The 12,143-nt window shown below is 46.0% G+C and overlaps 1 protein-coding gene and 1 long non-coding RNA gene across 15 annotated transcripts in view; one reads left to right on the plus strand and one right to left on the minus strand.

Moving 5' to 3' along the window:
• ADAMTS17 (ADAM metallopeptidase with thrombospondin type 1 motif 17) overlaps positions 1-12,143 on the plus strand; it is a 373,038-nt gene that overhangs the window by 150,834 nt on the left and 210,061 nt on the right. For all 14 annotated transcript variants that reach the window (XM_082448434.1, XM_082448435.1, XM_082448436.1 and 11 more), the window contains one exon: positions 8,429-8,534. In XM_082448434.1, the coding sequence (XP_082304560.1) occupies positions 8,429-8,534 (106 nt within the window). The remainder of the gene's footprint in view (positions 1-8,428; positions 8,535-12,143) is intronic.
• The window catches only part of LOC309654486, a 551,553-nt gene that overhangs the window by 140,163 nt on the left and 399,247 nt on the right, over positions 1-12,143 (minus strand). The window lies entirely within an intron of this gene.

The raw sequence follows: 12,143 nt of genomic DNA on the forward strand, positions 1-12,143 counted from the left end.
CACAAGAGAGGTTGCCGAGGTGCAGACACCAAGCAGGCTTGGTAGGTATCATGCTATAGAATGGCAAAAGCTAGAAGACGGGTCTGTTACCCTTTCTTATGCTCAGGGAGCACACGCAGGGATTCAGAGGTCTTTGAAATGGAACTCGAAGGCTTGCATCACTTCTGCACTCACGGGTGCTGCCAGCGAACTCCCACGTGAGGAGCTAACCGTGGCCAGGGTGCCCAGAAATGTTTGCTGAGTGCCAAAAGTGAGAACGAGGGCACGGTTCTGTGAGGGGGGTGGTCCTCTGCTGTGAGAGTCGACCCAGAGCAGGGAACTGAGGGTGCAGGAGGGGACTCAGAGAAAGCTCCATTTCTAGTCTCCATTGTCTGCTCTCCCAAGAGCCTAGATCTAGACACAGGTCACTGGGGCAGGGGTCTTTTAGAGACCCCAGCACCCACCCTTCAGGCCCTGAGCTTGATTTATAAAGTCTCTGCTGACCTTTCCACCTGCCTCCCTGTCTCCTTGCTGGAATGGTATTCTTGGGGCTGTTTTCCCTTGGCCTGCACTGCTTTTGTTCACCTTAGGATCTCGTGCCTGGCATGACGCTATAACATACAGGCCGTTAGGAAACACTGCATGAAGTATTTGTCAAAATAAAAGGGTTTCAAGGATCTCCACACAGACCTCCCTCCTTTGATGTCCTGAGGTGAACCTGCTGGGGGCCCTTTCTGGTGGGCATCCGGTCCTGGTGCAGAAGCCACTGAGCCTCTGTGGGGCCCTCAAAGGAGCGGCACCTTGGTCATTTCAGGAATACTGTCTGCTCCCTGGGGATCCCCTCCCCCCCCCCCCAGACACAAGTGCCATCCTGCCTGGAAGGTAGGAAATCTGCACGACGTCTCCTTGCATTTGGCTCAAGCTGGCTGTGGTCTGTTGAATGTCAACAGTTATTTATTTCTTTTCCCTCCCCATCTCCCAGTATGTTTTGGTTTCCACAGAGTGCAGCAAACCATTGGGATAAACTTTTTTGCTTCCAATTTGTAAACCCCAGGGGGAATTGACTGCTCCGTTTATACTTCACTCACTCAATTCATCTTGTAGGAGCTGCAGCTTTAGCCCAGCTACCCTTGAGTCCTCTGTGGGGACTTTCTGTGTGCTTCCCTCATCAGGGGTGGCATCTCTTCCTAAAGCTGTAGATCCTGGAGATGCCTGGGACACCCAGAGTGAGGGCATGTTTGTTCTAAGCGGGAGTGCAACACAGCACACGTGGTCTTTCCTGGCTCTGACCACAATCAAGAACCTCCCCCCCGACACACACACACACACACACAAAGCAGCAACTCATGTGGCATTTGAATTGGCTACATGAGGTAGCCTGTGGCACAGAGGCTGCTGGGATGGTTCCCAGTTAGCAGGAAACCATAACGCAGGGGGGATGGCTGGGCAACTTCCTTGGGGATGTATCAGCACATTCATTGCTTGGCTTGGAACTCCACACCTCCCCACCTCATTCCCAGCCCCGACCCAGCCATTCTCCTTTGGGGTGGGGCAGCAAGGGGAGCCTGTCTGCATTGGTGAACACACTGATGTGGGATTTTTTTCCCTCACTCATGCCTTTGGTGTTACATCTGAGAAGGCCTTGCCTTTCCCAAGGTCAGAGAGATTTAATTCTGTTTTCTTCTAGGAGTTTTATGGTTTAGCTCTTACGTTTAGGTCTATAATCCATTTGGAGTTCATTTTTGTATCTGACATCATTCTTTTGCATGTGGGTATCCATTGGTTTCAGCACCATTTGTTGAAAAGACTCTTCTTTCCCCCCACTGGATGGTCTTGGCACCCTTGTCAAAAGTCAATTGACTATAAATGTGAAGGTTTATTTCTGGACTCTTGGTTCTGTTCATTTGATCTAAATGTCTATCTTTATGCATGTAGCACACTGCTTTGATTACTCTAACTTGGTATTAAGTTTCAAAACTGAGCATGTGAGCCCTTCAATGATCAGACTTGGAAGCTATTACCTTCACGTTTTGTCTATTTACCACTTCATTTAACCTTGAGTTAAGTTGCTGAGTTTTCAGTTTGTCAGCATTCTTCTAGGTTAGATAGGTGTTAGGCACGGACATTTTTGAATTGCAGTGGCAGCTTCTGCAGTGCCCATGTTTAAGGAGGGAACCAATGCCCCTTTTTAAGCCATTGCCCCCTCCCCTGTCCATGGTGTAGGGACAAAGGCCTTGACTAACTCATCTTCCTTCCACTGTGACTGACCCTAAGGGACCCAGAAGAAGAGAAGCAAGGAGGCATGGATTCCTACTTGTGGTGGAATTGCTAAGACAAGGCTGGGTCTGGGAGGGATTATCCAGCTATGCCCCTGGGGGATGGAGGCACTGAGCTGGGGCAGAAAGCCATGGACAGGCTGGTCTGGAAAGCAGTGCTCCACAGTCCCAAGTGGTGGGACCACCCTCTCCTGCCCTTACCATTAACATTCTTTCCCAATTTGTTAGAAACTATACCTGTCCTTCAGCATATATGGGGCTCTGTCCACTCTGCGCAGAATCCTTTAGGGGATTAGTGATTTACAGTGACCCTGTGAACCACTGACCTCAGAGAACACAGAAGCAAAATTGCAGAGGAGAAGGGCCTGAGTCAGTTAAATAATTTAGATAGTATAGAGTCAGAAAATATAAGCAGGATATATAGGAAATGTAAGCGTAAATGAAAATTGAATTTCCTTGTTGCAACTGATAAAGATTTCACTGTGCCTGAGAATAGGACATGATTTTTGAGAATACAGCTAATTTTACTCATTCATGGATTCTGCCTGTGTGAATTCACCTACTCGTTAAACTTTATTTGGAACTCCAAAATCAATACTTACAGCACTTTTGTGGTCATTTGCAGACACATGCAGAGTGGTGAAATATTTGAGTCACCCAACAGGCACGTTCCCAGAAGATGTCAAACAAGGCAGTATTTTGCCATCTTGTTTCAGCTCTCATGCTGTGAATAAACATCCTTTTTGAGGTCTATCTGACACCTTGTTTTTCGTATTTTTATGCTTTTTGTGGTGATTTTGCTGTTTTGAATGGCCTCCAAAGATAGTGCTGAAGTGCTGTTTAGTGCTTTGAAGCTCAAGAAGGCTGCCATGCGCCTTGCAGAGAAAAATACTAGATGAGCTTCATTCAGGCGTGAGTTATAGGACTGTTGGCTCTGAGTTCAATGTTAATGAATCAACGATATATATTGAATAAGGAGTCTTCAAACAGAAACACACATAAAACAAGGTTATGTGTCACTTGACAAAATGTGACCAGAGGCTCACAGGAACCAAATCCTGTATTTCCCCTAGGACCAATGGTTCTATATTCCAGCATTCAGGGTTCAGGGCGAATTTTTAGAATCTAAGTACCGTGAGTAACAAGAATAGACTGTAGTTACTTTTCATTTGTCACATCCTGGGCTCTAAGACATTTGTTTCTAATGCCGTTCACAAATTCAAATCATACCTCCAACCATTTAGTGAGTTTCCAAGAGCACAAGAACTTGTGGATGAGCCTGAATATGAAACTCAATCTCAACCACTGTGATTACTGTGAGAATAGATGTAAATTGCCTTCTTGTAATAGGCAGCGTGGTGTGCCAGTGATAACCATGATGGTGTTGGTTTGTTGAGCAGCTGGTGGAAGAAAGTTGACTGTCTCTCTCAGAGGCAGAGCCTGAGAAGGTCTGAGTAATGGGCAACAGGGCCAACAGCTGTAAACTGTTTACACAGACAATTTGCTGGATAAACCAGAGTTTATACAGTTGGGTGTTGTTTATTCCTTAAATCTAGAAAGGATCATATGGTCAACTCTGAATTTAAGAATTATGTGCTTACACCACACACTTTTCTATTAAAAAAGAAAATAATTAAACCTCCTCACCCAATTTGCTCCCCAAGCTTGTGCTCCTACCAAGAAAAAGAAAAGAATGGAGAAGAGAGAGTGTCCACACTGAGTTGATTTGCCTGGGAAGGTGGTTTAGGAGGCTCTGGTGGATGTGATCTGCTTTGGGATGAATTAAATATACTTCTTCAGGGATCAGAAAAACACTTTACAGCCCTTCATTTCTACCTCCAACATTTCAGACTTTCAAAAATGTATTTTGCTTCCCTAATCTGTGCCAGGGTTATAGTAGAGGTGGAGAGAGTTGCCCTTAGGATACAAGCACACAATTATGTGTTGACTATAAACTTCCTTCATTATCTGCTGCCTTAAGGGCTGTACACTCAGAATCAAAATCCGGAGAGTTTTTGTTGTTGTTATTTTTTGTTTATTAGTCTCCCACCTTGGCCTCTGCTATATGTCACCTTGAATAAATGAAATATAACCAATAACTTTAACTTTCATAGCGAGTACACATTCACTGTACTAGGTTTAAGCCAAAAAAAGAAGAAAAAATTTAAAGATCTGTAATGACTTCACCATGTCCTAGAGGTAACTACTGTTAATGTGGCTGCACATATCCCTCAAGTCTTTTCATCTTTAGGATTAAAAACATTTGGACTTAAACACATGAAACCTTTACTGTATCCCACCCACATCTCAGCATAAGCACACGTTATGATTTACAAAAATCTTCTAAATCCTCCAAGCTTATCGTCGTTGCTGGTTACCAAAGCTTTGGTGCAGGAGGCCCAGGGTTTGCCTGGGGGAGCATGGGTGTTGGAGAAAGATAACCCTGCATTTGTACCCAAGTCTGGGCCCTGATCAGCCACATAACTGGATGCTGAACCTTCATTTCCCTATCTGTAAAGTGGGACCAGTAATACCTTCCAAATAAGGGAGGACCAAGCATGCAGAGCAGCGCTTGCCTGTGAAGAGAACCGTAATAAATGCCTGTTGCCTTTCTGCTTTGCTTTTGTTCCAAGGAGCTCTGTAAACATGTGGAATTGATGTTTTTTTAAAATTTCAAAAATAAGTTCTACTCTTATTTCTCTGGTGGAGAATTTTAAATCATGGAAGACTGAAACCATTGAAAGAACCACTCTAGGGTCTGAGAAATCCTTGCTATCTGTGTGGGGAATTCCAGTTACTTAAGAAGGTCCCTCTGCTTCCACAGCTTCAGCATGGACATTAGCAGAACCTGTGTTTACAGACTTCCTTTTTTTAATTAAAAGAAAAAAATCAATGCAGAGAAAACTGTTTTTTCCTCATTTCTTGACAAGTGCTGAGGTGGGATTGGGCGGGGTTTCCAGGTTGGTGCCTTTGCAGCCTGACGAGTTGGGGTGTCTCTGCGTCTCCATCTCACTCTCCTCTCTAGACTGCTGTTTCTTTCCAGAAAACATGGAGTAGTGGTGGGCTTTGTTTTCCGCTGCAGCTCCTGGTTTAATTACCATCTATTCCCTGCAGTTCTTACCTTTACAACAATCTGGGATTCTCTCCAGACTTTGTTTTGTGAGTTCTAAGCATTTCCACACCGTCGCTCATAAACGCACAAGCTCCCGTGCTCCATTTTCTGGGCCGTTTTTGTTGACGTGTTTTGCCTTGCTCGGTTTTATGACTGGGCTATTCATGATTGGAATAAACCTTTAAAAGCACTAGACCTTAATCCACCTTTGTGTGAGAGCATTTCTTATAAATAAACTAATGCTTTGTTTTCTAGTAAGAAAAGAAAAAAAATCATATGCACCTGGAAAAATTAAAGTGCAATTATTGGAAGGCCTTCTACTTAGCTCTTTCCCTAGTGTTGTGTGTTACCCAATTAGAGTGGAAACTCAGGATGCCTGTTCCAGGTGCCGAGTGTAGCCGAGGCCAGGGGATGTGTTTCTGTGGCATTTAAAGTCCGCTGGTTCAGCAGGCGCTTTTGGGACAGCAAGCTCAGCACAGCTGGCCTTGGATGACTCTCTTTCCCCCTCACCAGACAACTCCTCCGGGGCAAGCACATCTGATTGTTTCTGATTGATTCATTGACCCAGGAGGCTGGGTATGGTTGGGTGTGCGTTTGAGTGTGTGCGTGTGTGCGCGGCATGCGTATGCCATCAGTGCCGTGTGGAAGCATTCCGACTACTCACTGCTGGACTTTCTGCAGCAACCCAGAAAGCATTTTTTTTTTTTTTTTTTTTTTGGCTGTGTTGGGTCTTCGTTTCTGTGCGAGGGCTTTCTCTAGTTGTGGCAAGTGGGGGCCACTCTTCATCGTGGTGCGCGGGCCTCTCATTATCGCGGCCTCTCTTGTTGCGGAGCACAGGCTCCAGGTGCGCAGGCTCAGTAGTTGTGGCTCACGGGCTTAGTCGCTCCGCGGCATGTGGGATCTTCCCAGATCAGGGCTCGAACCCGTGTCCCCTGAATTGGCAGGCAGATTCTTAACCACTGCGCCACCAGGGAAGCCCAGAAAGCATTTTTAAACAAAACCGTAATAATGACCTCAACGATATCAGAAAGGGCAGATCGTGTCCTTTCTGGTTGTCATTTTCCTCCTTCCCATATTCTGCATTGCTGGATTATGATGCCCATACGCAAAAAACACATTTTGAGGCCAAATAACATTTCCTTTTTTTCTTTCTTTTTTGTAAAAAAAAAAAAAAAAAAAAAAATTCTTCAACCTTGGGCAAGCGTGTTGCATGCTTCCAAATAAAAGCAGATATGTGCTGTGGTGCCCAGCTCAGTTTGCTGAGTGTGAGTTGAGCCCTTGAGCCAGGGTGTGCAAGCTTGTCTGCCCCTTGCAGGGGTTGCGGGGGAGTGCCCTGCGTGTGGCTGAGGTCCGCCCCAGCTTGATTTTGATGTCAACAAAGAGGATGTTGGTTTAGCTCTTTGGGAGCAGGGAGGGAGGTTCATTTTTAATTAATTAATCCCGCTGTTCATTCTCCTCTTCCAGCTCCTTCCCTCCCCGGCTCCTGTGCCTGCAGGGCCGCTGTCAGCTTCTGAGACACTTCCTGCACATTAGTGAAAGGGAGCAGCGTGCAGCCTGGCAGTGGGTAGTGTCTCTGGGTGGAGAACAGGTGCCCTCACTCGGGTGGCCACAGCCCTTCCAGGGCACAGGGCTGGCGGGCAGAGTCCCTATCCACCTGGTCACCAGGCACCAATAGCCAGTGCACACCTGGCTGTGGGGCCAACAGAGCCACTGACCGCCCCACACCCCTTGTGAGCTCACAGCGAGGGCAGCACTGAGCCTGCTCGGGCGTATGGCCCCCTGTGCCACCAGCCACTCATACATTTCACAGGGCATAGTGAGGAGTCAGATGCCACCAGTACTCAAGTTCTATCCCAAGCCCTTCGGGGTCCATGGACTCCGGCTTTTGTTGAGATATGTCCTGGGGGTTCCTGGATGGGGTCATGGTGATGTCCTTCCTGGGTGCAGAGCTAAGAGGGAGTGTGGAGAGCTGCCGTGGGCAGTATCAGCCCTGGAGTGTCAGCCTGGAGACGTGTGGCCTGTGCACAGCTGATGCCCAGCGTTCTTCAGTTGTGCCTGGTCCGTCCAAGGCCCCCATCCTGTTCACATGCGCCTCTCTGCCATAATAACCTCTCTCCCCTGGAGCACTGCCATCGTCCACCAGAGGCTGGCAGCCTCCTATCCTCTGTACCCAGCCCCCTTGCTCACACCATTTTCCTGAGTCTGGTACCCCCCTGGTTGCACTGCCTTGATCTTCCCGTCTCAGGGAAGGTCCTTGGGCCCCGTCATGTTTGTGCAGAGTTGAGCGAGTTGGGCCGTGGGACCCAACCTCCCAAATGGCTTCCAGGCCCGTACTCTTCCAGCATCTTTCATTGCTCCTGGGCCCCGGTCTCATCCTCCTCAGGGCTCCTGAAACATTTTTCTGAACATTCTGCACCTTCCATGGCCTGCTCTCTGTGAGTCCCGGTCCCGATCCAAGCTCACCCCCTGACAGCATTAACCCTAATAGGACCGGGACTGGGGTGAGAGAAGGAGGTGCCCAGGGTGCGAAATTTGAGGAGGCCCTCCATCCCTCTCAGGGTCGGCTCCTGAGAGGGAGACCCTCCTTGAACCTTGCGCACTGGGTGCCTCGACTTTTTGGCCTCACCTGGTCCCAGCCCTGGATGCTGAAGTTGGACAGGTCTGGCTCAGCAGCCCAGCACCAGGTGCCAGTCCAGGTGACCTTGGGAAAGTTACCTTTTCTCTCTGAACCCCAGTTTCTCTGTTGCCTCCATCCCGGGTAATGAGGACTTCATTAGATAATCTGTGTAAACCGCTCAGTACGTTGCCTGACGCATGTTAAATGCTTGAGAGATGTTTGTGGTTGTTATTACTATTATTATTATTATTATTAGGCGAATACAAAAGCATCACACACCAGCCAGTCTCCATATGAGCTCTGGAATGACAGGTCCAGTCCCATGGTCATCCTCGCCCCCGTTTGCCCCTCTTGATGATGTGTGATGTTGACCATGTGGATTTGCCCTGCGAGGTCAGGGCCTCGCACATTCTGAAGAGGATGTGTTTTGTGTCTCTGCTGCAGGAATTGCTTACTTAGGAGGTGTGTGCAGTGCTAAGAGGAAATGTGTGCTTGCCGAAGACAATGGCCTCAATTTGGCCTTTACCATCGCTCATGAGCTGGGCCACAAGTAAGTATCAGACTCTGGATTGTTCTGCCTCTTTAAATGCTTTTCTGAATACATATTTTTTTCACTCAAATTCTGGAAGTTCTAAAACAGTGCTGCTGAATGCCTTTGCTTCCTCTAGAGTAAGGACCTAGGCCAGCAAGCCTGGGTCCCAACCCTGCAGGGAACCCAAGAGATCACAGAATAGACTGTCTCTGAGAGTGGAAATGCTCATTTGATGTTTGCTTTAAGTCTATTCTTAAAGCACACGCTGTAAAGGGAAGAGATTTTCTCAGTGTTGTCGTGAGTTGTATCCCCTTTCCCGGACCAGCATGATCTTGATTCACTCTAAATATGCCGTTCAAATAATGGGATTTATCTTTGTGCTATTGAATTTCTGGGTTGTTGTTTTTTTTTCAGCCAGTTTCAAACAAAGTCCAACTTTCTGAAGGTAGAATGTCAGTGTCTTAGTTTAAAGAATCATCAGCTATTGCCTTTGCACATGGAAGTTCTTCCCTTCAGGAGGAGAGAACCACAGAACCTTAGAGCCCAAAGATGATGTGGAGAGAATCCGAGGCAGCCTCCTGGTTTTTTTAGATGAGGAAAAAGAAGGTCCGAGGGGTTGAACGGCTGGCCCAAGGCTGAGATCACCTGCAGGAAGTCTCAGGGGGCAGAAAACCAGCTGACTCTCAAACTGTGGCCCGAGGGTTTACTCTTTCTCCTGGAGCAGGTGTCTGTTTTATGTTTCTCTGAAGGAAACATTGTGATATGACTGCTTAAGAACTTTAAATAAATAAATTGAGGAGGCCAAAGCATGCAAAACAATGGAAAAATTTATATTGGACAGAAGAGAACAAAATTAAATGGAAGTCTAGTTCTTGGGGAAAAATATATATTGTAAAGTTTTCCCAGTGCCCGAGATAGTAAGATGCCTGGAACCCTAAAGGTGAACTCAAGCTTCTGCAAGAGTAGAGGCAATGAATAAGGAGTACAAAAGCAGTTGTTTTCCCCTAGTATTAGCCATATCTGTGGCTTGATGTTTTTACCTTGTTTTGTTTATCTGGTCCCATTTTAATTTTTTTCACTCCTGTAGATGGGTTTGTTGTTGACTTTTCTGTACCTGTTGGCTATCATGATGTGAGTACAGAGAATGAAAATAATCTTATGTGTATTTCCTGGGACTAAGGGGAAAATAACATGTTATTGGCCAAGGGAAGCAAGATAAGTAGTTATCTCTACGTACACATTTATTTCATCTTGACAGTATTTCAGAAATATTGGTGACAACACTTTGCCCATACTAGTTTGCCTACACTACTAGAAAATACTTTTTTTAATTATTTGTAATCAAATTTGTATTCATATCTCAGATTTGTTAAGAACAAAAAACAACTAGAAAACCCCACCCAATAGTGGTTGCTGAAAGAAAAGTACAAATGAGTATGGCTTTGGCAAACATCTTCTCACTATCAAATGCCCCACCCAGCCCGTCGCAGTACAGCGGAATCAACTCCCTAACAGTTGTGAGAATGCAGAGTTGTCAAAACATTTCCCAACGCGCAGGTTGTGCGGACCTTTGAAGAGATATATTTATGTGAACTGCTGCATCCCATGGCAGCAGTTACCTCTGCATGTGAGCACACAGGGTCTGCCTTTTCTCCTTGGGCATTAAGAACACAGAGCGCCTTTCCTCCCTGATCTGTGCGGTTGTGCTGGATCAAACACTGGCATCTTAACACGGGAGGTCTGCAGATGAATGATTAGATTCAGTCATACTCCAGTAGCCTTTAGCTACAGTCTGTTTAGAATTTCTTGGAGGACTCTTTATAGCTTGCTACTGAACTCTAATTACCTGCAAAAACAAACACCGTATTGTTAATCAAAGCCAATAAATCCTGGTAGCATTTGGTCCCCTCCCTAGTTGGGCGATTATGGTTTTCCCAGAGAAGTCTCTTGTCTCTCATTATTCGAAAGCGTTGGGAAGCAGATCCCCCAAGGATGAAGCCACAGTCTCCCTATCCACAGACCCCTCTGGTCACCCGGCTCAGAGGAGCCAGAGAGGCTCTGCAGAGGCTTGGGAAGGTAGAAGCCAGCCTGCACTCTCAGGAAAGCCACTGTCCAGGCTCCTTCACAGATGTGAACCTGGAAACTGTCTATATTTTGGAATAGGGAGGAGTAATTTAACTCCACGTTTCTTAAGTGTGTGTGAACTGAGATAGGATGGATGGTATTCTGTGGACCTGAGCCACTGGTCCATGCTCTCCAACAAAATTTCTTGGTGAAAGTTTTAGAAAACAATAAAGAACACCCCTCTGTGTAACCCTGGAAAATCCCCAGAGAGCTCACCCTCCAGTTCCTAACCATTTAATACTGAAAAGTAAAGATCTCTTCTGAAGGGTGGATGTGTGTGCCTTTGCACGTGGGCATGCATGGGTGCAGCCCTTCTGCTCCGTACTCAATATACCTCCTGTGAGGAGCAGTGTGAGCACTTACCCTCAGATCCCAATGTTAGGAGAAAAAGTCACTTTCCGTAGGAGCTACACATGCCGTTTATCAGATGACGAGAGTTGCGTAAGTTAACATGATTTCATTTTTGCTCTGGCTTTCAGAAAACACAAAGCTAAGTGTAAGGCTCATTTTTAACATTTAACTCATTGTAGTACTGGAATTTTTCTCCCTCTTTCTAGCATCTGTTTGTATGCATGGTTTTATTTCAAATATTGTAGTTCAAAAATAATTTATTTGGTGCTGTGAACTGGCTCCAATCCAATTTTCAGTAAAATAAGTTCTAAATTATAAATTAAATGAAAAACTCTTCCCATGGTAACGTCAATAATGCTGCTTTGGACGTAGGTTAACAATAAAGTAATGATGTTTAAGTCAAATCAGATCTCACTTACTGAGCATCTGCTGTGTACCAGGTACTGTGTTAGATGCTGTGCATTCATTGTATTATTGAATCAATCCTGTGAGGCAGGTATTATTAGCTTTTACTTTATAGATTAGGAAACTAGTATTACTTTAAAAAATTTTCTAGTCTCTACCTAAAATGATTTGGGATCACTTGTATGATAATATACCCATGCAACAGGGCCATTAAAATAAGGATCCAAAATATAGGTAATAAAGAAGAGAGCTTGTTATATATCCAAAAACCAAGGTACTTTCAGTTTGCCAGCAGCCTAGGCAGAGACGGCAAAAAATGGCATGGTACAGCTGGCTGAAGAAAGCCAATGTGTCCTCAACAGGGGTTTCCCTAGGAAACTCAAGTACTGTGGGTGAGACTGGCAGCTTTCTGATGATCTACCCTGGTAAAGAAGTAGGGTAGAAAAGACTCCAGCCATGGCTTTAGACAGGAACTGATGGATTTGCAATTCCCAATGGCAGTCGTGGAGGAGACCCTGGGAAGGGGCTGTTCTGTGTTCCTTCCTGGAGGATGAGCTGGGTCTGTGGGGCAGCCTTGCTGACAGCAGCTTTGGGGTTTTTAAATGAGCACCTATGACCTTAGTTACCTTCTTGCCCATGAAAGGCTGCCAGATAGGCAGCTGCCCCCCACCTTTTGGTTCACCTAGTGTGAGCTTTGGAAGGCACCTGTCTCCCTGTCTTGTTGTGGTAGCTTGGGAAACCCAGCGG

Source organism: Balaenoptera physalus (genome assembly GCF_965194825.1).
Source record: "Balaenoptera physalus genome assembly, chromosome: 2".
NCBI lineage: Eukaryota > Metazoa > Chordata > Mammalia > Artiodactyla > Balaenopteridae > Balaenoptera > Balaenoptera physalus.